This window comes from Melanerpes formicivorus, unplaced genomic scaffold, assembly GCF_026170545.1.
Source record: "Melanerpes formicivorus ecotype bairdi unplaced genomic scaffold, bMelFor1.0.p_v2 SCAF_5, whole genome shotgun sequence".
NCBI lineage: Eukaryota > Metazoa > Chordata > Aves > Piciformes > Picidae > Melanerpes > Melanerpes formicivorus.
The window spans coordinates 9,216,941-9,242,574 of NW_027142357.1; the positions used below are offsets into that span (position 1 = coordinate 9,216,941).

Sequence of the window (25,634 nt, forward strand, 5' to 3'; positions counted from 1 at the left end):
AAAATTTTGGTAAGGAGAGATCCTTGGTTTAGGTTAAAACACAGCCCTGCATTGTTTGCTGCACTCTGCTAGCAGCCTGGCTCACCTGCTTGTTTAGCTGCTGCTGCCCTTAACAGGGGAATAATTTCCTCCCTATACATTTAGATAGATTTTTCATGCCTTTCTTAATTATGTCTTGCCAAGGGCAAAACTGCTGTGAAGGAGTGAGGTTAATCCAAAAATCTGTTGATTCTAACATACCTGACCAGAAGATTCATAAAAAGCCAATATCAATTTCCCTTCCTCTACCATCATTTAAGAACAGTCTGAACAAGTGGCTTTAGAGATTTATTCCTTGTTGTTACAAGAATTGTTGTCTGGTGCTTTGCTAAATGCTACAGCTCATGAAAAGCTGACCCTGCTCAGCAAGAGATGCTGCCTTACATGTGGAGTAGGCAGAGTTCACTGGGAGGATAAAATTTGGGAGGGAGGGTGAGGACGTTTTCTCCTTTACATCCCATCATCCAATTTGTCAGAGTAGATTTTAAGGGTGATGGCTCCAGGTGCTGCACAGCATTTCTGTCATGGAGATGAAAGGTCACTGGATTTCATGTTTCCTGGTAGTGGCAGACTGCAGAATTATGGCCCCAAGTTGTTGTTTCTAGTGACTGTGACTTCTCCAGACAAAAGTGTGTCAGCTATTGTTAGCTCTCTCCTGCATGGGATCCCAAACTTGCCCATCGCTGTTAAAATCAAGCTCTTGGCCGCCACCATCTGTGCTATCCCTCCTGCCCCCAGGTTCTCCTGTAATTCAGTTATAACATCCATCCACTCTGTTTACACCAAAGCCTTTCTAAGCAAAAAGTCCTCACTAGATCCCCATCCTCCTGTGGCCAAGGCTGTAGACTTGTGTGCTGTTATGCATACCTCCTCTCAATCTTCTCACCTGACCCTGATTTCTTCATTTGCCAATCTCTGCTTGTCCCTCCCCATAAATCCATCTACTGCTGTGGTTTGAGCCTTGTTATTGGTGGGATGTGGTTTTTAAAGCCATTCTGCTGTGAAGTTAGTCTTTATATTTCCTTCAACTCTTTTGGCTGTGGTCTGGCAAGGATGCAGAGATGGGGGAGATCCCCAGTATGTCATCACTCACATCTCTCAATCTGGTTCAATCTGTGATCCAGGTAACATGAGTTTATTCTCTTTGTCAGCTCCAAGCAACTCGCATCTACTGCTGTGCACAAAGGGAGAAATATGTTGCATTTCACCTTACCCACTGGTGTTTATTTAGCCACTCTCAACATGCCCTTTCAGGGAAAGTGAGTAGATTTGCTCCAGCAGGGAGTCTCCACATGGCCTTGGAGGTCCTTCCTCCAGTGCCATGGTGAGTTAGTGACATGCTTATCTTTGTCCAGCGCTCAAAGCGGGTTTAGCGTCACACCTCTTGTGCATCCACCCGTCTGCTGCTCCATAGAAGAAAAAACAGATGCCATTTCAAATTAGCAGCCTCACAGCTGCTCAGGGAAAGGTTGGAGATGAATGGAAACAAGAAAAGGGAAGCACAGGAGTCCTGACTACCCACGTTCCACTGATTTTACGAAGTGCTCCTCTGAAATTGTATCCAAAAATGATCTCGACATTAGCAAACATACATCATCACAGGGGATTTTATGGCACAGCTCTGTCAGGGAAATTATTTTTTAAATTCCAACAACTGCCACAATAGAATTGTTAACTTCTCTCTAAAGTGGGAAATTCTTCTCAGAGCATTTCAAAAGTGCCTTCACCCATTTGCACATACATTAATGCAATTGCTAGAATAGACTTTGCCTTGGCACTTTCATTTTCTTGAGGGATGAACAGAATAAGCATTATAAATTTCTGGTTTGGGGTCTGGTTTTGCTTTTAATTTAATTTTCTGTTGCCTTCAATCCTCAACAAAAAAAATTTGTTACCCAAGGAGACAGATAAAAAACTAAGGTACCTGCAATGAAATACTTCCTGGCAAGTCTGCTTGCTCATGTTAGCAGGGGCTTCTGGAGACATTTGTGATGAAATACTGGGCAGCAGGAAGATGTTTTGTAGCTAATCTGTCACTGAGTCTTTAATTAAACTTTCAAACTATCACAGTTGATACAGACTTCAGGGGAAAGAGTCTGATCCTGACTTCCACACCCAAGTAAAAGGTCCCTTTGAGTTTCAAGAGATCTTACCTTGGTAAAATCGCACGTATTCGGTCAAAGCTCTTATAGGTATTTATTGTAATGTGCTATAAATATTAATAATTCCATAAAAATGCCTTTGTCTTTGAGTCCATGAGCACAAAAGTGAGTAAATAATAATTTATTTCCATGCATTTAAATCTGCACTTTTCCTAAGCTTCTCTCTTGTCTTACGGAGAGTATAAACTCGCTGCTCATTATTTCTCTGTTTGAATTAATTTGCAATAAGCATTCTGCATCCCAGCCTGTTCCTTCTGTAACACAGTCTGTTTTGCCAAGAAACCCCCAAGGATTTTCCCAGCTTGTCAAAGCTAAGGGCAGCCTTTCCTTTACCAAACAAGTATGCACTACATGGCCCTAGGCGAATTTTGCATGCTACTGTGAGGAACAACACTCAGGGATGACCTCCAAGGCTGCTTTTTCCTAGCAAGCTGTTTGTAGATTTCAGTTTTTACTAAGCAGGAGATTTTTGGAAGTCCCCAAGGGCCAAAGGAGTGTCCAATCTCCAATGTTGGCAACAAGGGGAAGTTGGTGCTGGGATGTGGGCAGACAGCTCCCAGGCCAGGTTGTTCCCATCCTGCCCAGCTGCACTTCAGGTGAAAGTTTGTTCAGGAACTTGATTTACATTCATAAATTAAACATGGTACATACTGATTACCCCTTGGGTGGATAGACCTCCTAGGAGAATCTAGATGCCACAGAACACACCTTTATGTTGGTGCTGCAGTCAATGAACAGGGCTCTACTTTCTGAATCAGGGTGACAACCAAATCAATGCCCAGGCATTGTCTTAGGGGGCAAATGCAATCTGTTTAGTTTGCAAAAACCCTTTGGGATTTTGGGGGACAAAAGGCTTTATATAAATGTAAATTATTTATTGTATTTCAGCTGAAGGTAATAGATTAGCAGTGCAAGGTTTTTAACCAATATTGACAAGAAGAACTTTCCCACATGGTCCCTATTGTTGCAAATAATCAAATAATCCAGTGCCTGGATATTAATTTACCCATGTTATATTACATAAATATAGTTTGTTATTTATCTGCAAGATGTGGGTCACTGAATCTCCAGGTCATTGCTTTGGAAAGCATCTTCTAACATGATCAGTGACAAAAAAATCAATGAAGCATGGAAGCAAAATTAAAAGTTAGAGGAAAAAAAGAAGGTTTTTGGGGAGAGGATTTTTTTGTCTGCAATTTGATTATATGCAATGTTTCAGGATAAAGATGACACAGAAAATGTGGCAAGAGGATGAGAGAAGACTTCATGTTCATTTACTGTGTGGAAAACAGTGGCTTGGAGCAATAGGAAAATTCCTTTAGGAAAAACAACTAAATAAAATTCCTCTTCTAATTTATTTCAGGAATTCCTGAAATGGCCAGATTTTAAGATTGCAGTTAAAACTCCTTCAGTCAAAGTCTATGCAATATGCTGATTGATTGTGCAGATGCAAGTTGAAAGTGACCAGTCAGCAAGAAGATGTATCTCCCTACGCTGGACATTTCTGGACTCTACAATCCTCTTCATAGGTCACAGAGACTGAAGCCAATAGCATAGCAATAGCTGCATCACCCTGCATTCTCAATGGATGAAGTATTCATGGCAACCAGCCAGCTTTTTGGGTACTCAGTTGACCCCATCATTACCACCCCAGTCAGATGGCAGGCTGAGGGGTCACAGGAAGGACTTGCTCCTTGCTCAGCTCATGGGGGCTAATGGTTGCTTCACAGCTGACTCCTCAGTGCTGCTGAGCTAATGCAGAGATGCCATCCCAAATCAGGACTTTTCTTCCATTTTTGGAGAACCTGTAGAAGCCACCTTAACATTGTGATGACAGACCCAATGAACCATGGCTTCATGGTCAGCTGGGAAATCAGTGGTTTTGGCAGGCTGAATGCAAAAGGAAATCCCTGAGATTACAAAGGATGCAGGATTCTTCGTTAGCCAATGTTCACTGAGTTTACCAGCAGGAATGTAAACTGTGGCACCCTATTTGCCCAATTAAAGTGACTTGATTACCAAAAGAGGAAAAAAGAAGTGTTTTAAAAACTGGAGGAAGATCAGGACTGAAAACAAGATGGTATATTTGGGACAAACAGTCACCAGCTTGACAACATGCTTCAGTACTTGCCTTATTGTTCCTTGGGAAAAGTAGTGATTTCACTGAAATGATTTTCAGTGGAGCTTGTTCACCCCCATCACTTTGGGCCAAGTGGTTAAAGGCATGCAGATGCCAGAGTTCCTGATGAGAGTTAGGCAGGTAAGCATCTCTGAAGAGCTAACCCCTCCATTGCTTTTGGAATCACACAGCGGGATTACCTAGATGCTTCAGTAGCCCACTGACTCAGGTCTGTGACCTGCTCTCTGCTGGAAAAGTCATCTAAAAATGGTGAAAAGCTTTACTGGTGCTGGATAACATCAAGGAGAACTGAGTTGAATCTGCCAGCTCCCGAAGTTTAGAAGAAGGAGAGACTGTAAGAGTCAAGGGAGAGGAAAAGCCTTTAGAGAACAAAAAAGGCATGAACTGAACAGCACTTAATGTGATTAACTCTATCACACAGCTCAGTGCTCACACAAAGTGGTAGCTGCTGTCCTGTGTAGTGCCAGAGTGATAGGGACACAGTCGGGAAAAGCACCATTCAAAGAGTGCTGTGGTAGAGAGCCAGCAGGACAGCAGTCCCTTTTGACCCAGCGCGTTCCTTTCCACGCTCACAGATCTGCTAATGCTTCCTGTGAATTTGTGATCTCTTCCTCTGCCCAGGAAGCAAGAAAGGAAGAATTCACACATTAAATAAGACAGGAGAAGATTCTACCAGACAGATGAAGGCCAGGCAGGAGCTTAAAACTGCTGTGCCAAATTTGTATGCCAGGTCCTAACCAAGTTTCTGTGCTTCCATCCCAGCAGAGGTCAAAATGAATGTCTACAGGCACCCTAAAGAGAAAGGTTGGGCAGGATTATAAGCAGTCATATCACAGAACTTTGGAAGGGACCTCCAGAGATCATCGAGTCCAAACCCCCTTCTGGGACTTGCTCCAAAGCACTTCTTAAGTGGACAGAACTCACAGAGATGTGGAACAGTTACATGATCTGCATTGTTCTTTAAACTCAGAAATACTTAGGAAGAAGAATCTGCTCACTGGTGATTTCCCCTGGGAAAATGTTGCTGAAATTTGTGTGCCCAAGCATATGGCAGTGGTTATTCAAGATCCACTATCATCATGAGAGCATAATGCAGAGGAGGGAGTGGGTTTGGGCTGTTTTGGGAGGAAAGGTTCCTGGACTCAGGTTAGGAAACCAGGATCCTCTTGCAGAACGCAAGCAGCCCAGGCCATACTGAAGTTAAAGCAGGCATGATGTTGTTGTCTCCAACCTGACCAAATTGTCAGCGTAACTTAAAAGACCAAAAGTGACATTATTGCCCAATTACATTGCTGTAAACCATTTTGCTGCAAGAGAAGCCTAAAGCCAAATCCTGAGTCTGTGTCATTTGGTGTAACACTGGCAGCGTTGTTTCACTCTGATTTACTCCAGCTGAGGATCTGACCTGCAAGAGCTGATAGTCTTGTGATGACTCACAGGCAAATTGCAGTCTGGGGTGTTTTGCACGGTCAGGCTTTCTAAAAGGATTAGAGATGGGTTTACTTTTGCTGCTCTAGAAGGTTGGGGTTATTAAGCATATCTGTATGAGAAGAGTGGCAGACACTGTCTTCATGTATTTCTAATTTAATGAATGTTTAATGCTTCTTTTATTGGAGCCTACATACATGCAGAGTAGAGGACTTAAACAAGGGGTTGACTTATGTCAAATAATTGATGTTTGAGCTGCTCCTTTTACATGAAATGCAGACTTTACAGAGCAAAGAAACTGTAATGAAAATATGAATTAAAGATTAGAGCTAAGCAAGTTTGGGAAAACCCAGAATTAAAAAAAAAAAAAAAAGCACTTGGAAGTTTTCTCCTCCTGCTTCCTTTCCTCCTTTCCACATTTTTATGTCTCCATCCTCTCTGCTTCTTTGATAGGGTCCTGCATTTCAGCTGCTGCCTTATGCCTTTTCAACACCTACACACGTCTGAAGAGAAAATTAGTGCAATAATCTCATTCTGGGTATTACTGCATGCTTGCACTTCATCCTAGCATGCTGGGCTGGAGAGACCAGAAAATATTTCTCAGGTGCATTTTTTCTTCCTCTCTGTCCCTAATTTGCTGATGGAGTGCATCTCCTGGGCAGAATGAAAATGAGTGCAAGTTTGATGGAACCATTGGCCAGAATGTCCCGGGATTGGTTACAGCATATCACAGTGTCCCAGTATATCAGAGCTTGGAAAAGACCTCAAGAGATCATTGGGCACAACTCCCCTGCCCAAGAAGGGTCACTTAGGGTAGTCTGCACAGGAATGCATCCAGGTGAGTTTTGAAAGTCTCCAGAGAAGGAGACTCCACAACCTCCCTGGGCAGCCTGTTCCAGCTCTCTGTCACCCTCACTATAAAGAAGTTTCTCCTCATGTTGAGGTGAAATCTTCTATGTTCAAGCTTGAACCTGTTCCTTGTCTTATTACTGTGTGCCACCAAAAAGAGCTTGGCCCCATCAACTTGACACCCACCCCTCAGATATTTATACACATTGATGAGATCACCTCTCAGTCTTCTCAAGACTAAATAGCCCCAGGCATCTCAGCCTCTCTTCATATGGGAGATGCTCAAGTCCCTTAATCATCCTCAGAGCTCATCACACGTGTTCTACACTATGTGAGCAATATAATATTTCTTGTGTATGGAGGTTCCCCAGGTTCATTCTTTTCAGGTGAACTCTAGGATGTATATGCTCTACTTGTACCTGCCTCAGAAATGGTAATTGCCACAAGGAATTAAATTAGTAGTTTTAAGGAAAGAAAACAACCAACCAAACAAACAAAAACTAGATATGGACCAGTCCCACAACTGATGTAAACTGGAAAAACTCATTTTACATCAGCTAAGACACATTTTTGTCCCAGTTAAAAAGGTTTTGTGCTAGGTAGTGCTGGTAGGGAAGCTCATCTTTTCTAGAATAAATGGAGCAGGAGCTGGTAAACCAAAAAGAAAAGTACTGATGTCTTGCAGAGGGATCTATTGACAGATATAGGTCTGTGTGAAGATGAGTACACAAAGTTCTCCCTGACCTTTCAAAGCTCAGAGTTTCTTCTCTGCAGCTGACTGAGAGTATTTGAAGGAGATGGGAATATGTTGGTCAGAAAATGCTGAGTCACTGAAACATCCCTGGGAAAAAGGCCAATTATAGCAAACTTGCTGTTTGCATGTTAAAAAACGTCAGGAAAAAAAAACTTGGAATGATCAGATGCCCCCTTTTAATGTCTTTGGAATGAATTAACTCAAATCTAGGAGGGTAGAAGGGGTGACATGGTTTTGAAATTAGTTCTTGTATAATTTGGAGCATTTCATATAGAGAAGACAGAAATTAAGGGGCCTTTTGCCTGACAAACTATTTCAGGCAACCTCTTCTGATATTTTTTAAAACCAAAAAGTGTTTACAACTGACTTTTCCTCCCAATTCCAGTGGGGGATGGACAGTAGAAAGCTCTGACTGCAATTGGAAACATTTTTCCTGCTCAGCTCTCACCCATGCTTGGGTAAGTAGTCAGGTCCAGGATGGGATTAAAATACTCCTTTGGAGTTAGATGCCTTTGGAGTCACCACCACCCATGCCTAGCCAGAGAGTGCTACTGGTACCCACTACCTCTCTGGAAGCCTTCCACACCTTGCAGGATCAAGCCCACAGGCTTTGCTGTTGGCAAATAGCACCTTGAATTGCACTTTCTCATCTGATTGAAATGCATGGGAAATGTCAGGAGCCCTCGTTCGATACTCCTGAGTCTCATTAGTTCAGGTCACTGCATTTGCCTGGTTTCTGGCTTGTGAACCAAAATACCAGCGTGATTTGTGCCATCCACTCTCAGCTCTCACCTCATACAGAAAGGGCTACACAACCTGGGGAGTAAATAATGCCCCCGTCAGCTCCTCAGGCTGCATCTGAGCAGAGGCTGGGGAAGGCACTGCAGCTGTCATGTAGTTTTTCAGGGCCGAGCCAGCTCAGTTTGCCAGTCAGAGGCTTAGATGTCATGAGGGCCAAGCCAACACTGGGTGTTCCTTCCAGAAAAGCCTCGTTCTCTGATCTCTGACTCATCAAGCCACTGCTGACGTCCAAGGGACTCCCTCTGCATGAAGATTGTTCATCTGAACTGGGTCTGCAGCAGCATCCAATGCGTCATCTCTTATCTCCCAGCAAAAAGAGGCCAGCAGTAGTCACACAGGAGTTGTGGGTACTGGCCCCTTCCCAATGGCACGGCAGTCACAGACCTGCCTGCTGGGTTATGGATTGGGGCAGTGGCTGCCAGCTATTGATGAATGAATTTACCTTGCTTTTGCTTAACACACCGTGGTTGATGTATGTGAGGCTCTGGTACCCTTGTCATCCTACCAGCCAAGAGAAGATTTTTTGGTAACTTCTCAAGCTGTGTCAAATGAAAAGGAAATGTATTACAGGAAATATCAAATGGTAATTATTGAGGACTTGGAAAAACGTGGTTAAAAATGGAAAATCATCCACAATAGTAACAATTATATGTATTTGCTGCTTTGCACAGAAACCACATTTTCTCTTGGCTACGTTCATGCCCCCTAGAAAACACAAAAGCTGTGATCCAGTTCCCAAGACTGGTGTAAATTGGCCTGGCTTCCTTGCAGCAAGGGAAACACACCCATGCTTTTTCAGCAGCTGAGGATTTGCCCCCTTCTCTTATTTGTCCTGACAGCTTGACAATGAAGTTGTTAGAAGCAAAAAACCAGACAGGGTCAGTTCCTGCACCTCACAAACCAGCATTGTGCCCTCCAAATCAGGGGATGATGCTGCCATCGTCCCTGTGAGGTGGTACTGATTCTTGGGACAAACAGAAAGCCTGAGTGGTGAAGTTAGAGTTGTTTTGTGCTTGTCTGGGCTGGGAGGGTCTGCACACACCCTATACTGCTGCTCTGCCTCTCTGATTTGCTGCTGTCTTTTGCCAAAAAGCTCTTACCAAAATCTCAGTAACAGATTGAGAAGCACAGAGAGGCTGTGCTTGGTGCAGCTGTCCTGGTGTTTGTTGTGAAACTACCAGAGCCACTTCTTGAACAGTTTCACATATACTTGAGGGACTTTCCTGCTGAAACAGTCACTTGGGTTTCCCAAATGAGTCAGCTCATGAGTAAAAGTGATTTGTTTTCTTTACAGATTTAGCCTTATATCTACGGATCTAATGGCTATGGAGGAGTGGTGGTGGAAGGGAAATAGCTTCAGAGGAAAGGGATTACAAGCCCTTCAGCAGCAAACCCAGAACTTTTTCTTACACCTCTTGTCTGCAATAGTTTCTTGCAGTTTGCATTGTCCCATCTCTGCTGCTCATTTTCTCTATCTCAGGGGAGCACTGCCTGTGACCTCCCTCCTTGGCTTCATGTAATTAAGTGAGAATCTCCTCTATTAACTGCAGGTTAAACAAAGTGTCATGGCTGTCCTGTAACCAAAGACAAGATTAGAGAAGTCTGCCAGCTAACTTGGAACAGCAGCAGTGGCTGTGCTTGGCAGGTTCATGTAGGATGCTGACAGACACCATCAGACTGACCAGGACATCCTGTGACCAGGAAACAGACCAGGCTCACCCAATCCCATAGATGCACTGGGGTTTCAAAATGGTATGTGAGAGCTTTTCCTTGCCTGAACAGGATTTGGCAGATATGAAGATGATGCTCAAGGTGCATCAAGGAAATCAGTATGTTTTGTCGTCTTGACTGGGGATCTTGCATTCTAGGCATGACCTGCTCTACTACACTAAACACTGGCACAGGGACCTGGATATTGCTTGTATGGATTGAGTATAGAGTCCTAGCTGGTGCCGACCCAATAGTTCTCCCTCACTGTATGCATTAATAGGCAGGTGACTGCTGGGCTAGCAAAGCAGCTTTGTATCATTGGCTATTTTCCACTAATCAGCTGGGGGGAAATTTAAAAAAAAAAATACCCCTTCCCCATTCTGTCACGAGCTTTCCCACCTGCTAAGTCCAAAGTGTGAGTCTGGTAGAGCTTGCAGGCGTCACATCTAGAGTACTGTGGTCAGTTTTGGGTTTCTCACTACAAGTAGGACACTTTGCTGCTGGAGTGCGTCCACAGAAGAGCAGCAAAGCTGGTGAAAGGTCTAGAGAACAAGACTTATGAGAAGTGGCTGAGGGAACAGGGGTTGTTTAGTCTGGAGAAAAGAAGGCTCAAAGGAGATCTCACTTTCAACACCTACCTGAAAGGAGGTAGTAGTAAGGTGGAGGTTGGTCTGTTGTCTCAAGTAAGAAGCAATAGAACAAAAGCAGATGACTTCAAATTGCATCACAGGAGGTTTAGGTTGGATATTAGGAAAATTTTTGTCTTGGAAAGAATTGTGAAGCCCTGGAAGTGGTGGAGTCACCATCCATGAAGGTATTCAAAGGACAAATAGATTTGGTGCTGAGATATGTGGTTTAATGGTAACCTGGCAGTGCTGGATTAACAGTGGGAGTTGATGATCTTAAAGGTCATTTCCATCCAAAACGTTTCTATGCTTTAATAAAGACAACAGGGTTTATTCACTGGGTTTGGCAATCACCTCATGGTCTGGGGAAGAAGGACGCCAAACAAGAGTTGAGGGGGATAAATAGATGCTGCTTGCTCTCAACAGCATCCACTGGAGGTTTACCCAGCCCTGGCCTCTGCTCTCTATCTGTGCTGATGACTGATTCATGATATGGTGCTTAACAGCCCTATCCTGCAGCATATGTGCTCAGTGCATCAATAACCTGAAGCTCATTAGGGGCTTGGGTTGGGCTGACCAGTGGCAAAAGCCAGCTCCCAGACAGACAAGCAGGAGTGGTCACTAGCAACCAATAGCTCCTAGCCTTGTTTTACCACTCAGCACCATCACCAGTGGCTTTTAATTAAAGCAGAAGGCAATGATTTGCAGAGGATGCAGGGGCATCTGGAATACTGGGAGGAGCTGTCTGTTGTATACATAAGATGCTGAGAGAAGGAGGGAGGGAAGGTGTACACAGTGAGGGTTCCTGGTGTGACAGCACAGATTGGCTTTATTTAGACACTGAAGCCCCTCCTTTTCTTTTGGTTTTTTTCCAGTGAGTAAAAAAGGAGCTAAAAATAAACCATGTTGGGCCCTACTGCAGGATCTCCGCTTTGGTAGGGAGGGCAGCTGCTTTGAAAGTGCCAGGTTGATGCTGTCTTCAAAACAAACATTTCCCTGGCTTTCTTCTGAGATTAAAACCCTTTCTGAGAGAGAGGCACTGGTTACTGCAGCCCTCTGTGCTTTCTCACTGTGATCACTGCAGAGGAATGAAGAGGAGAAAAAGATTTGGGGGGGGGGGGCGAGGAAAAAAAGCCAGGGGAAGCAATGCAAAGCCAAACTAATAGAGTAACTTCTGGCATTGGCAAGTGTTCATCTTCCAAGGTCAGCCTTCATTTCATTTGGAGAGCGCTTTGCTCTTTTTAGCAGTTTTGGCTCTTGCAGCCATATGTACAAAGGACCATCTGGAAATCAGTTCCCAACTTTAGCAGGAGTTAACATCAAGTTGCCCTGAGCCTGTGTTTGCTCACTGATTGCAGCAGCTCCATGTTCAGCTTGCTTGGACTTCCTCTCATATTCATAGAATCAGAGAACAGTTTGGGTTGAAAGGGATTTTAAAGATCATCTAGTTCCAACCTCCCTGCCATGGGCAGGGACACCTTCTGCTAGACCAGATTGTTCAAGACCCTGTCCAGCCTGGCCCTGAACACTTCCAGGGAGGGGGCATCCACAGTTTTTCTGAGCAACACATTCCAGTGTCTCACCACCCTCACTGTAAATTATTTCTTCTTAATATCCAGTCTAAATCTACCCTCTTCCTGGGCCTGGCTACAACATTGGATCAAGAAGTCAGTTAGGCATGGTGTGCACAACACCCTCAAGATGCCCGAGGAATTTCCACCCTCCTTTGGCTGTGGGGTTTTGGGCTGGGCTGGATTTTGGGGTGATTTACTTTTGCTGTTATTTTTTAATTACATGTAGTTGTTGAGCTCAGCTTTTGTTGTATGCAGTCAAGAGTACAGGAGTGTGTTTCATTTTCCAGATTAGAAAATGCTCAGAGGTATAATCAGGTCCTTCCACACTACTTAATTATCCATAATTAAAGGCATCAACACAAAGTAGCAGATTTTCAAAAGACTATTTTTGTGTTACATTGCTAATGAATTAAGTAATTAATTGGCATTGAACAAAATACAATAGGAAACATTCATCTTTTAAAGTAAAGCATTTTTAAGGCATTTTATAAAATCATTAACTTTTATCAGGTCACTAGCTGTTCTAATGTATAAATCTCCCTTCTGGCTTTAAGAAAAAATAACATTTCTAAAGGACAAAATGAACACAGAAAAACCAAGGCAGGGAATATTTCCTCAAGACTGTGAAAACACTCAGAATTAGGGAATTGTATTTGAAAGTTGTTGCTCATCATTTTACTGCTTTGTCCCACAGTTCCTTCCTCTGCCAGTAAGGTCTGAACCAATATCCATCACTTTTGAGAATGCAGTTTGCAGCCTCAATCCTGTCATGTTCCTACAAGATTTGTTAAAAATAGTTGGCTGCTGGATTTAGTTTTAATAACCCTTCAAGTAGGGCACTGCCTCTGTGCCTCAGTTTCCCCCATGGCCATTCCTACCCCACAGGGTTGCGGTGATGAGGGCAGGCTCTTGCTTGCAACCCATTCAGTGGCGCCACCAAGACCAGAGTAATAGTTTTATCTTGTAATTAAGTAATAAAAACAGACTGGCAGAATGAAGGGTAATGAAGCATTCTGAAAATCTGGGGGGGAAAGTGCAGAACCACATAGATTCACCATAAATTTTCCCCAGCCTTTCATCGTTGCTAGCTGTTACCTTACAGTGCAGAATAACCATTCTGTCCTGGCCCATCAGCATAATATCACTTGGCATCTGCTGGAGTGTAAAAGCCCATATAGACTATGGTAATGCATTGTGTAGTGGAACCTAGAATTATTAGCGAAGGAAAGGACAATACTTTCCCATTTGATGGTTTCATTAAATGCAACTATTCACATGCAAAACTAGCACCACTCATTTCATTTTTATTAGCAGCCTGACTCTTTGCATGGCACCGTCAGAAAGCATTGTGGAAATGCCATGGATGCCATTAAATTCAGGTAGCATAATGGGCCCCCAAAAGAGCAAAATCTGGGGACAAAACACAGATTAAAGCTACTTCTGCAGCTGTTGGAGGAATCAGGGCAGGTCCCAGCAGAAGAATATAGGAGCCTATTTATTCCAGAAACACCAACTTCTGGATGTCTCATCTGTCAATCAGACCAAGGTGTGCCTGTCCTTGCACTGGTTTGCTCTCTCCATGTATGCCCTCCAAGTCCATCCATCTTGCTCTGCCCCATACACTTCCTCCTTCTTCTCCTGCTGTTTCCTCAAGAGCTGCAGATTTCAGCACCACAATTTCTCAGCTTTCTAACAAAGATTCAGTTGTTTGTGGAGTGGCCAGAGGAGAGAGATTTTCTCACGTGCCTGTTTCTGTGTTTTAGGCAGGTAATTATATTCCCCAAACAAATGAGGAAATCATTATTCCAATGCTGTGGTTATTCCTTTTTCCAGGAATTTGTATAGCAGTGCAAGCTCTGACACTGCAGCCCAACCTGAATTCATAGGGATGAAAAAAAAGTCCAGTGCCACTCAGCTCTGTTAAGTGCCCTCCAGAAGAGTCCATCCTTTGACTGGAAGAGGAGTCTTTGATTACTGACAGACTTTTCACTTTTAGACATGTACATGTTCTTTAAATTCACCTTTCTTGCCTGCCTGTGGCCAGTCATTTCTGTGTCTGTCATTGTGGAGGCCAGGAGACCGGGGAATGGTGGTGAAGACTGCAGAGGCCAGGAGGATGGGAATAACGGTGAAGATGGCAGGAGATGGGCTTGCTGTGACACACAAAGTATGTAAATGGGGTTCTGCTCCAAATCAGCAGCAGAAAACCCAACAGCTCAAATATTAACTGAGAGCAGGAGGAAATGGATTTGGCAGCACCTGTCTTTTTATGTGAAAAGTTTTTTTCATTGCTTTGAAATTCCATTTCTACCATGATCCCAGGTTCAAAACCTTCATCAGAAAAATAAATTGCAGGTGGGAAAAAAAGAAAACAAACCACATTCAGGGATGATGATGATGCTCTCAAAGTGTCAAATTTCATCTCATGATGGTGGAAAGGCATAAAAGCATTTTCCTACCGATTCACATGTTCCCACAGGCATCTATATTGTGATAAAGCTCTGTGTTTTAGACAGGAGCTGAAGGTTTGTCCTGAGCATGTAGTTGTGTGGTTTCCTGCAGCTAAACAAAGCCTTTGTCCCCCTGGCAAGCGGTTTGCACAGAGATTTGCTCACACCATGACTGATGTGCATGGTGGTGTGACTGTCATCATGAGGTAACTGCTGCAGTTTCATTGTCCAGTGGTGGGTTGGGTTTTCAGGGGGCTGCACAACTCAGATAAATGTCTACTAAATGATCTTTGAGATCTCTTCCAACCTTGGTGTTTCTGTGATTCTGTGTAAATCCTTATTCTTCCCCCTGCACCAGCCTCCCCTGTTTTGTATCTTTTTTTCCCCTCCTGTTTTCAACAAAATTAACACTGTCACAGTTTCCAATTCATTTATGAATGATAGAAAAAAAAAACAAAACAAAACCCCACACTCCATAAAACATCATGCACAGCTGTAGTGACCAAGTTAGATTCAATTCTGCTTTTATATTGAGTTGACGTGCAGCCAGCTCTCTTCCATACATCATCTGTGATCGCAGTTAAGGATGAAATACTGTTTTAATTCTTACACCAAATGTGGGGCTTTTTCTTTTCCAAAGAAAAAAGACATAAAAATGTTAAAATGAGCCATAAAAATCATTAAATTTTCACACCCAGCACAACCAAGAGGTGAATAAGTTGGCTAAAATCTCAAAAGACCCAGAGAAAAAGTCTCAGTTGTTATTCTTTTGTTGTTAACCTTCCCCTTTGAATGGACATACAGAGACAGAGAGGAAAGACCAGGTACTTTGGCAATCAAGGGCTATTTTGCCACTTGCTTCCCTAGGTAAGGTTTTCTCCTCACATCTGTATGGACAACTGTTGCTCCCTGCTGAGGTCTGAGGATAGTGCCTTGGGAGGTATCCCAGTACTGTAGCAATGCAGTAGGATGAACACCCAGCCAAGTCCCTGGATGAGTTTGCCACTCTGCATACTAATTCCTCTCTTGAGTGTCCTGGGAAATCTATATAAGGACACAACCACCTGGGCTGAGCCTGTCCTATGGCACAGGCTGTTCCACAGCCACTCTTGGGACCTAAGCTGTCAATGCAAAGGTAGCATAAACATATGTGTGTCTGTATATATATATATGCACTCTCTGGATATGGAGAGATTCTGGTAGATCCAACTTTTTCACCCTTTGGCTGTTGGGGTTCTTTTTTAGTCACATTGTTAACTGATAATTGTTTTCTTTTAAATTAACCTACTTGATAGCAGCTCCAAAACAGCTGTTTAGACCATTTTTTTAAAAGCCTGAAATGCTATAATTACCCAGGAGTAGCTTTCGTTGCCTGCAAGTAAAATGTAAAGAATCTGTGGGATCCTCTCAAAGCTTTGCATTATCTGCAAAGAGATTTTATTAAAGAGCTAATCCTTTTCATTTGGTCAGGTAAGTGTTGAAACATGCATTTCCCACTTAATAGATGGTGATTGCTGTCTTTGAGGGGTGACTGTTCTCCTTCTTCAACACTGAATGTAAAAATCTGGTTTCTATGCACACTATCTGCCTGTGCAGTGCTGAGCACCTTGCCTCTGTGTTTTGTTTTTTTTTTACAATAAGCTAAATTTTCCATGCTGATTAAGGTATTTGCACACACAGATCCTCTTCAAATGAAGAGAAATTTTGTGGCAAATTCTACCGGTGACTTTGAAAATGCAAACCTGCATTTTATGTTAAAAGACAGGAGGAAATCTTATAGTAAGGTGAACTCTCTAGCCCTGCAGTTTGCTCTTCTGTCTGAGAGCGTATCTTAGAATAGAATAGAATAGAATTAACCAAGTTGGAAGAGACCTTCGAGATCATCGAGTCCAGCCTATCATCCAACACTGTCTAATCAAATAAACCATGGCACCAAGCACCCTATCAAGTCTACTCCTAAACACCCCCAATGACAGCGACTCCACTACCTCCCCAGGCAGCCCATTCCAATGGCCAATCACTCTTTCTATGAAGAACTTCTTCTTAACATCCAGCCTAAACCTCCCTTGGCACAGTTTGAGACTGTGTCTTCTTGTTCTGGTGCTGGTTGCCTGGGAGAAGAGACCAAACCCCACCTGTCTACAACCTCCCTTCAGGTAGTTGTAGAGAGCACGAAGGTCTCCCCTGAGTCTCCTCTTCTCCAGGCTAAGCAACCCCAGCTCCCTCAGCCTCTCCTCAGAGGGCTGTGCTCCAAACCCCACCCCAGCTTTGTTGCCCTTCTCTGGACACATTCCAGCAAGTCAACATCTTTCCTAAACTGAGGGGCCCAGAACTGGACACAGGACTCAAGGTGTGGCCTAACCAGTGCTGAGTACGGGGGAGAATGACCTCCCTGCTCCTTGAGCCATGCCATTTGTTGGCTCCTCCATGACTTGGGTGACTGCTTTCACTTCAGTGCTGCACTCAATTTGGGTGTATTCTTCAATTAGCAGAGTGAGTAAATATTAGAAATTTGATAGCAGCTATTAATTTGTACAGCAGCAATGACTAACCCTGCTGCTCACCACGCCAGGTTGTAGCCAGGTGGGGATTGGTCTCTTCTCCCAGGCAACCAGCACCAGAACAAGAGGACACAGTCTCAAGCTGCACCAGGGGAGGTTTAGACTGAATGTTAGGAAGAAATTCTTTATAGAGAGAGAGTGATTGCCCATTGGAATGTGCTGCCTGGGGAGGTGGTGGAGTCACCATCATTGGAGGTGTTCAGGAGGAGACTTGGTGCCATGATTTAGTTGATTAGATAGCGTTGGATGATGGGTTGGACGCAATGATCTCAAAGGTCTCTTCCAACCTGGTTAATCCTAATGCTAATTCTAATTCTAATTCTAATTCTAATTCTAATTCTAATTCTAATTCTAATTCTAATTCTAATTCTAATTCTAATTCAACTTACCACTGGAATAGAAACCCACCCAGTAAAATGGGTGAAAAATACTACCCAGTAAAATGGGGAAACTTGGGGTGGAGGTATTGTAGGGAGAGCAAAGTGCACTCAGAAGTGCTACCAGCTTTGATTTTGATGCCCTCGGGATCAGCAGCAGAGAGGCTGAATGGACAGGCACGGGGGAAATGCCCGTGCAGTGAAGCCAATACCTTTCTAAAGCAGCAGGAAACACATCACTCACTCTAGAGCCTTTCATATGCCCAGATCAGTTTCATTAGATTATCTAGACTGGTCTTGGATTGATTAAACTGTTTTTAAAAGATTCATTCTCAGGGTTGAGAGTCCTTATGGTTTATTATTGCATCTCAACCCACAATATTTCTGCTGCAGGAAAAGTTCTGCTCCTTCTGGGCTGTAACCCTGGGAACTGGCCAGTTTGGCATCCCCTTGTACCTGCCATCAGCAGTGTCGGCTAACAGTCATTGGCACCACTCATGGCTGTAATGAACATGGCTTTGTCTCCATCATCCCCATCAACTGCCTTCTCTGCAGCAAGCCTTGCTGAATGCCTCACCTAGAGTTTTGTGACTACCCTGGTGCAGGCAGTGCTGTGTGTCAGAAAGCAAATAATGGCATCACCCTGGGGATGGGGACGTTAGGGAGGTGACCATCATTCCTGGGCTTGGTCCTCCATCATTATGTTTATCCCACAAGCACAGCAAGTGAAGAGAGAAGTAGGGCCTGCAATTTTTGGCTGGTGCTTTTTAACTGTCAGGGGGGCTGCTGTCTTTATTTAAATTGCTGAATGATAATCTCAAGTCTGTCCACACAGCCCAGATCTGTATCAGTGCGGGTAGACGTCATCGCTCCTAAACAGACTGCTTTTAAATTGCACCCATAGATCTTCCTTGCACCAAAACATTCCTGCTTCAGTATTTAGTGATGCCTGAAGTTATGTCTCCACATCAAATTAAGTAACCGTGCTATCAATAAGGAGGAGTAATGTGGTGCATTCCCTTCTGGATGCCTCCTTGTCCCTCATTTGTTTGCTGCTCCTGATTAAGACAGATAATGAGCAATCAGTAATTTTCTAACCGCAGTGCAAAGTTGTGAGGATTAAATCTGTCCGTGTCATTGGGTTATAATTTAGGGAACTCAATTGGGTCCCCTGCATTAATTAGACATCAAGGCAACAGATACTTGGGGTTGTCTGAGAAAAGCCTGGATGATATGGACATCTCCTCATGGGGAGAGCCAGAAGGTGATGTGGGGCCACCAGGAGATCCCTGTCCCACTGGACTGGATGAGAGGAGCTGTGCTTTATGCCCCTGTACTCAGCACTGGTGAGGCCATGCCTCGAACACTGTGTTCAGTTTTGGGCCTCTCAGTGTAGGAAAGGTATTGAGGTACTGGAGCGTGTCCAGAGGAGGGCAGCAAAGCTGATGAAGGGTTTAGAGCACAAGTGTTACAAGGAATGTCTGATTGAACTGGGGTTTTTTACTCTGGAGAAAAGGGTGCTGAGGGGAGACCTTCTTGCTCTCTACAAGTACCTGAAAGGAGTTTGGAGCCTGGTGGAGGTCGGTCTCTTCTCCCAAAGTACAAGCAATAGGACAAGAGGAAACTGGGTCAGGTTGCAGCAGGGGAAGTTTAGATTGGGTATTAGGAAAAATTTCTTCCTGAAAAGGGTTGTCAAGCCCTGGAACAGGCTGCCTAGAGAAGTGGTGATGTCATCATCCCTGGAGGGATTGAAAAGTACCTGTAGATGTGGTACTGAGGGGACATGGTTTAGTGGTGACTTGGCAGTACTGGATTAACAATTAGAGTTGAAGATCTTAAAGGTCTTTTCTAACCAAAATGATTCAGTGGTCCTATGATTTATTCTGCTGGCTTCATCAATGGTAGAAGTCAGTGAAAAGGTCCCTGTGGCCTTGAGTTTAGCTTTTCAGCTTGGTCTCATGTTTTTAATGCTCTCCTTTTAATGATATAAGGCTTACTCTGGTTTAGGTTGGAGAAGGATACTGCAGATACATATATAGATATATATCTATGTATAGAGATACAGATTTTTTTTTCATTCAGAGATTAAATAAGTTTCAGGCATCTTCAGGCACCCAGCAATGTGAATTATAGCTGGAAATATCTCTAGAAGTGCTTGAGAGGCTGTTAGCATCATCTTGTGAGGAGCAACATACGATGGAAAAGAATGATGGAAAAGAGCTGCCGAACAGCTTTGGAGGAAATTAATTCTTAGGGGCAATGGTGTGCAAGGTTGAAAGTTCATAGTTGGCTAGAAGACACAACCAATTGACTACAGGGAACTTTTAACCAGAGCCAGTAGGGTTTGTCTACAAATGAGGGGGGGAACCCAACAAAAAAAAACTCCAACCAACAACAGATGACTCTTATTTTGCAACATTTTAGACAACAGAGTGAAACTAGGGGCATGGGAGGTGCCTTCTCTCCATGCGTGACTGGACAAGGTGGCAAAAGAAAAGTGAACCTTCCACCTTGGGGTCACCTCAAAGAGGTGACACTTGTTACCACAGCTAAGAGCCATCACCATGTGATGCTCTGCCTAAAAGTGGAAACACCCCAGACAGGAGGTGACATCTCTTGGTCCATCATTGCATGTATGCCTGGTTTGGCTCCTTGCAGCAGAGGGAACAGGCGTGACGTACCCACCTTGCTGGGAGCTCTTTGCACTGTCAGCACTGGGGACAGAAGACAGGAGCAGGCTGAGCACAAATATCTTGTCCTTCCAGGGAAACACTGGCTCAAAGCTAATGAAGAACAATGGAAAAAAAGGCTGTGGGAATTGTGTCTTTCAAACTTCCTTGGCTTTGCTAATGTCTAGTATAGGTTGATAGAACCACAGAATTGTTTTGGCTGGAAAAGATCTTCAAGATCACTGAGTCCAGCCATCAGCCCAACACCATAATGCCCACTGAATCATGTCCCAAAGTGCTATGTTTACATGTTTTTTTAACACCTCCAGAGATGGTGACACAGCCCTCTGAGGAGAGGCTGAGGGAGCTGGGGTTGCTTAGCCTGGAGAAGAGGAGGCTCTGGGCAGACCTTATTGCTGTCTACAACTATCTGAAGGGAGTTTGTAGCCAGCTGAGGGTTGGTCTCTTCTCCCAGGCAAGCAACACCAGAACAAGAGGACACAGTCTCAAGCTGCACCAGGGGAGGTTTAGGCTGGATGTTAGGAAGAAGTTCTTCCTAGAAGAGTGATTGGCCATTGGAATGGGCTACCCAGGGAGGTGGTGGAGTCACCATCCCTGGAGGTGTTTAGGAAGAGACTGGATGGGGCACTTTGTGACATGTTTTAATTGATTAGATAGTGTTGGATGATAGGTTGGACTCGATGATCTCAAAGATCTTTTCCAACCTGGTCTGGTCTGGTCTATTCCATTCCATTCCATTCCATTCCATTCCATTCCATTCCATTCCATTCCATTCCATTCCATTCCATTCCCATATATACACACACACCCCTCTGTATTTCAAGTCCATGCAAGGGTTTTCTTTAAGGATTTTAAAATACCGATAGCAAGGAAAAGGGGGAGAAAAGGAGGTACAGGGCAATTCCTGAGCTTTTGAATGGCAGAAGGGGGGGTTGCTGGGGCCACTGCTACCCCTGTGCTTGCTCATATATTCTCCACAAAGCTTTCCCTGTCTGTCTTGGTTTTCATTCCTCAGCTCATGGGGGAGGATGGGACAAATCCAGCTGTGATTTCATTTCAGCATCCACTTACTTGAAAGCTTGTCACCAAAAAAAAACCAGCACTGCTGTTGCCTTCCTGTATTTGCCACCTGCCCCACCATGAGACAGAGCCCCCTCGTCCTGCCAGATGGGCATGCCACATTCTTGGCAGCTGCTGTGCTGGGTAGGGCTTTCTCCTCCCTGCAGGATGTGATTGCCATCCAACATGCCTGTGGTGGTGCCGGGGGTGGCTGTTAGCAGACGATGGCTTCCTTGTGCCAGTGACCAACTTTCACCTGCTCGTGCTGAAAACATCGCTGTACTCCAGTGTGCAGCACTTCCAAGCTGAGTTGTGCAGTCAATCAGCATTTGGGGTGGCAGATGGCTCTGCAAAGTGTTTTGCTTACGGCGGTGAGGACTGCCACCTCCAGCAGCCCCTGCCTGCCCAGTGCGGGGAATTTTACTTTACAGTGCCAAGGCTGGCCCCGTTTGGTAGACTCCATGCCTAGTCCCTCCAGAGACAGAGAAGCATCCAAATTTTATTCTGCCCACAGTGGGTGTTGGCTGTGGTGTTGATGCAGCCTCCACATTTGATGCAGACAGCTTGGGAGAGCTTATCTGCTGTTAGAGAGAGCATAAGGGCTGGAAGGGGGCTTCCAAAGTCTTGCTGGTGATCTGGTGGGGGCACTGACCTGAAACCATCCCATTTCCAGCATTTAAGAAGCCTTTCTGAGGGTCGGGTGGGCACGTACTGTAGGGGAGTCCTGGGTGGGTATTTTCATCTGGTGCATATATTGGGAACATGTGGAATTATGATTAGATGTCCTCTAATCTGCAAAGACCTGTGCCCTCCAGAGCTTGAGGGATATGGACATCACCTCCAGGAGCAGTAAGGAGGCAGAGGTGCAAGTGTAATCCCCACACCCCTGAGCCAAGAGGTAACTAGTGATGACCTGGGATCAGACCTGGGCATTATCAAGGCATGAACTCACCATAGGCCATGGTCACATCACCCCTGCTTCTGATGCATACTTGGGCTTCAACAATTCTTTGAGCTGAGACCTTCACCTTTCAGCCTCTTTCTGTCACAAAAGAGCTCCAGGGTTGTAAACTTCAGGTGGGGCTTTCAGCCTCCCCTGCAGAGCATCACCAGATCTAATATTCAGTAAGGCAAAGCTCAGCATTGACAGCTGACTGCTTTATGTCTCACCTCTGGGTTCACCTGCTGCCTTCTCCTCCCTCTGAGGAGAAGGGGGGCAGGCAGACTCAATACCAGGCAGTGAAAACAAGACTTCATTCCTCCCTGACTCCTTAATTAAAGCTACAAATTGAGCTCTTTTCTTGCAATCTGAAGTGATCACATAAATAGTGTTGACAGAGCTAAATGAGCATTTGAAAAGATCCTGCAGGATCAGCAGAGAGGAGCTGCGTTCACCTCCAGAAATGGGGGCTGTCATTAAAAAGAAGATGAATTTTTCTTCCCCACTGAGCATAGAGCTCAGCCTAGATGTAGAAAAAGTACCAAGGGGTACTCAGCTGGTGATTTCTGCCCTCTGTACCAGATCCTGAGGATCACATATTTCTGCTGTGGTTTTTCTCACTCTTTGTTGGGGACCTGTCCGTGACCATCCTTGTGCAGGTTTTGGGGTGCAGTCCTCACCTGGGCATCGCTTTGTGAGGGGCTGGGTGCTTAGGGTTGCTGGACACCGGCACTGGAGACCACATAGCTTATGGCATGGGCTGGTCATGGTCATGGTATGATGCACCTATTTTGTGGATATATGCAAGGAAAACTGTGCCTTTCCACTGAGAAGACACTTGGCCATGTTCACTAGAAATAGCTCCCCCAGTTCAATGCAGATTGCCAGCAGTAAATTCCCACCCCCTGTTGCATTTGTGGTCAAGCTCTGAAAGCCAAGTCGTGGGGACTCATTCAGCTGAATGAATTGTCCATGGGGATGTTTCCAGGCTGTATCCATTCCTAAATCCTGTCGGAAAACACCGCCAATTTCTTCTTATCCCTTGCAACTTTAATTGTGGGGCACATCTCACAGGACCCTGAGGGATGACTGGCTAAATTGAGTTGCTATTTAGTGGCTATCTAAACTACTGGTGCGAGGTAGATAAGCATAGCCATCAACACCTCTCTTCCTGATGTTATCCATTGATTGAATAAGCTAAATTCTCTTGGAGTCAGCCTTAGTGTTTCCTAAAGGGACGGGGAGGCTCTTAAAGGAGTAACAGGAGACACAGAGTTATTGTTAAAAGCTATTTAACCAAGAGGAAAATACTGTTCCTTGCTGAATCTGATGTTGTACCATGAGAAGTTCCAGTGAAGGCAGTGAGCTTCATCTGGTGTAAGATGCCATTCAGGGCAAATCTGAATATCACAGTTGGCCTGAAGTGATTTGTGCTCGCTGCAGTGCTTAACATTTGATTTCCTTTTATTGCTTCTTTGCACACTTGAAGCTAAATTGAGAGCTGCTGTAAGCCACAGGCAAAGCCACTGAGTTCAGTAAAAGTCACCCAGGAAGCAACTAGGGGCAGCCTGCAGCCCACAAGCTGGGCTGATGTTTGACACTGAGCAACTCCAAAGCATCAGCCTGACTGTGTGCTCATGGTGTTGGAAGGTATGAGACACCACATTCCTGTTGTCTCCAGCTGTAACTTGGCATCTGTGTGGGGTGCTCTTGAATTAGTGTTTTCCTTCCCATCTCCATAGAGCTGTGGAGGGGACCATGCAGAAGATGTGGCTTGCTCTTGAACTGGAATGGTTGCTCCTCTTGTGCTTGGGCTGTGAGTTTTTCCACTGTGCTGGGGAGAATCAGACTGAAGGGCTTTTGAGTTTCTTTAAAGCACTTCCATGCCACTAAATTCCAAGAGGATGGAATCTCACACCCCTGCGTAGCATTGCATGATGTAGAAGGCATGCACTGAATGCCCATGCATAGGATTACATGCATTGCCTCCATAGCAGGGCTGCAGTTCATCAGTGCAGACCAGGTACCCGGTCTTAGGCATACAGTTGCAAAATTTGCTGTCACTCTTTCCAGACAACAGCCATGTATGATTTTTCTACAACTCTCCCATCAAAACAGCATCTGAATTTCCCTCATGTATCTCCATAAAAGTCTGCACAGTTGTTCTCGCAAACAGCCTGGAGTGCTGTAGTCTTTTATGAGTATTAACTATGTTAAACAAAGCAAATCTCACTATTATATTGTCTGTGGGAGTAGCAGACTTCTCCCATCAGTCTTCCTGAGCAAGAAAAGAGGGTGGCTGCTGTCCTGTTTTCATCATAGTTCTGGTTTAAGATGCTTTTGCAAAGAGCAGGACAGCAACCCTTGCCCAAAGTAGCTTCTTGTTCATACTCCAGTTATCATAGGTAACTTTCTTGATGTGCTTGACAGGTCTTCAAATGTTTCTGGCCAGCATCTTCCTCTGAACAATTATTTTAAAACCCTGTGTTGTTCTGTCTCATTCTTCACAATTTCTTTTGTGAGTTTGGCAGACCCTGGTCTCGAGCTGCTCCTGCCATAGCTGCAGTGGGAAAAAGCTTGAGACAGTCTCCAGCAGCATGGGGTTGAGGCACTCAGCTTTTGAAATGCTGGGATGCTGATCTAAGGGAGGAAAAAAAAAGATAGAGAACTCAAAGGAGTCTGATTAGCTCTGCTGAAAAAAAAAGACTTTGTTTCTTGCTGTGTGACCTGGCTGTAGCCTCCTGGGCTGCAGCTCCTCCACATCACAGCACAAAGTCACGTAGCTTCCTCAGGTGCTGGATGTTGTCTCCAGCAATGCACTAGCTGTCAGCTCTGTGGTTGCTGGAACACTCCCTGGTGACTTGTGCCATTCCAGAGAAAATGCCACTTGTCTGGGGCCTATTTTCAGCACTGCAGTGCCCATCTCCGAGTGCATCTTTCTCCTGGTTAAGCCACAGGTGCAATGCTCACTGCATCCCATTTTGGACAACCAGGACACACTTTTCCAATATGAAGAAGTATACATGGGGGTGGGGGGCGGGGAGGTGGGGGGAGGGGGGAGCTGATTGGAAGCAATTGTGATTAAAAAAATAATAATTGGATTTCAGAGAATGGGAATTTAAGTTGAATTATCATAAATGAAGTATGGAAATTTTGCCATCCATTAGAATCCACTTTTTTAAGGGGTGAGGATAGCAGGCAGGTAGAGAGGATGCAGAAATGCTCCATCCAGCTTGCTGCAGTTTGCAAAAAAAGCCATTTTCCTCTGGCAGTGCAGAGGTGGATGTTTTGAGAGAGTGCTGGGGGAACAAAGTTCCAGAGCTGGGGTAGTGTTGGCCTCATGAAAAGTACTAAGGTCTGAAGAATGTCCCAAAATGGCAGCAAAACATCTCATAGGAGGGCAGGTGTCAGCAGAGCCCAATGTGAGGTTTTCATCCATTTTGCTAACAGCCAAGAAAAAGGGAAAGAAAGCTA

The 25,634-nt window shown here is 44.6% G+C and overlaps 1 protein-coding gene across 4 annotated transcripts in view; it reads left to right on the forward strand.

Annotated features, from left to right (window-relative positions):
* Positions 1-25,634, forward strand: part of VWC2L (von Willebrand factor C domain containing 2 like) — a 57,505-nt gene that overhangs the window by 26,366 nt on the left and 5,505 nt on the right. The window contains exon 4 of one of the 4 annotated variants that reach the window (XM_068138002.1): positions 3,565-3,776. The exons of 2 other annotated variants lie outside the window; for them this stretch is intronic. In XM_068138002.1, coding sequence (XP_067994103.1) covers positions 3,565-3,590 — 26 coding nt within the window. In that variant the 3' untranslated portion in view covers positions 3,591-3,776. Of the gene's footprint in view, positions 1-3,564; positions 3,777-9,723; positions 9,773-25,634 lie in introns of those variants that run through there. One more of the 4 variants, XM_068138003.1, reaches the window with a different exon arrangement.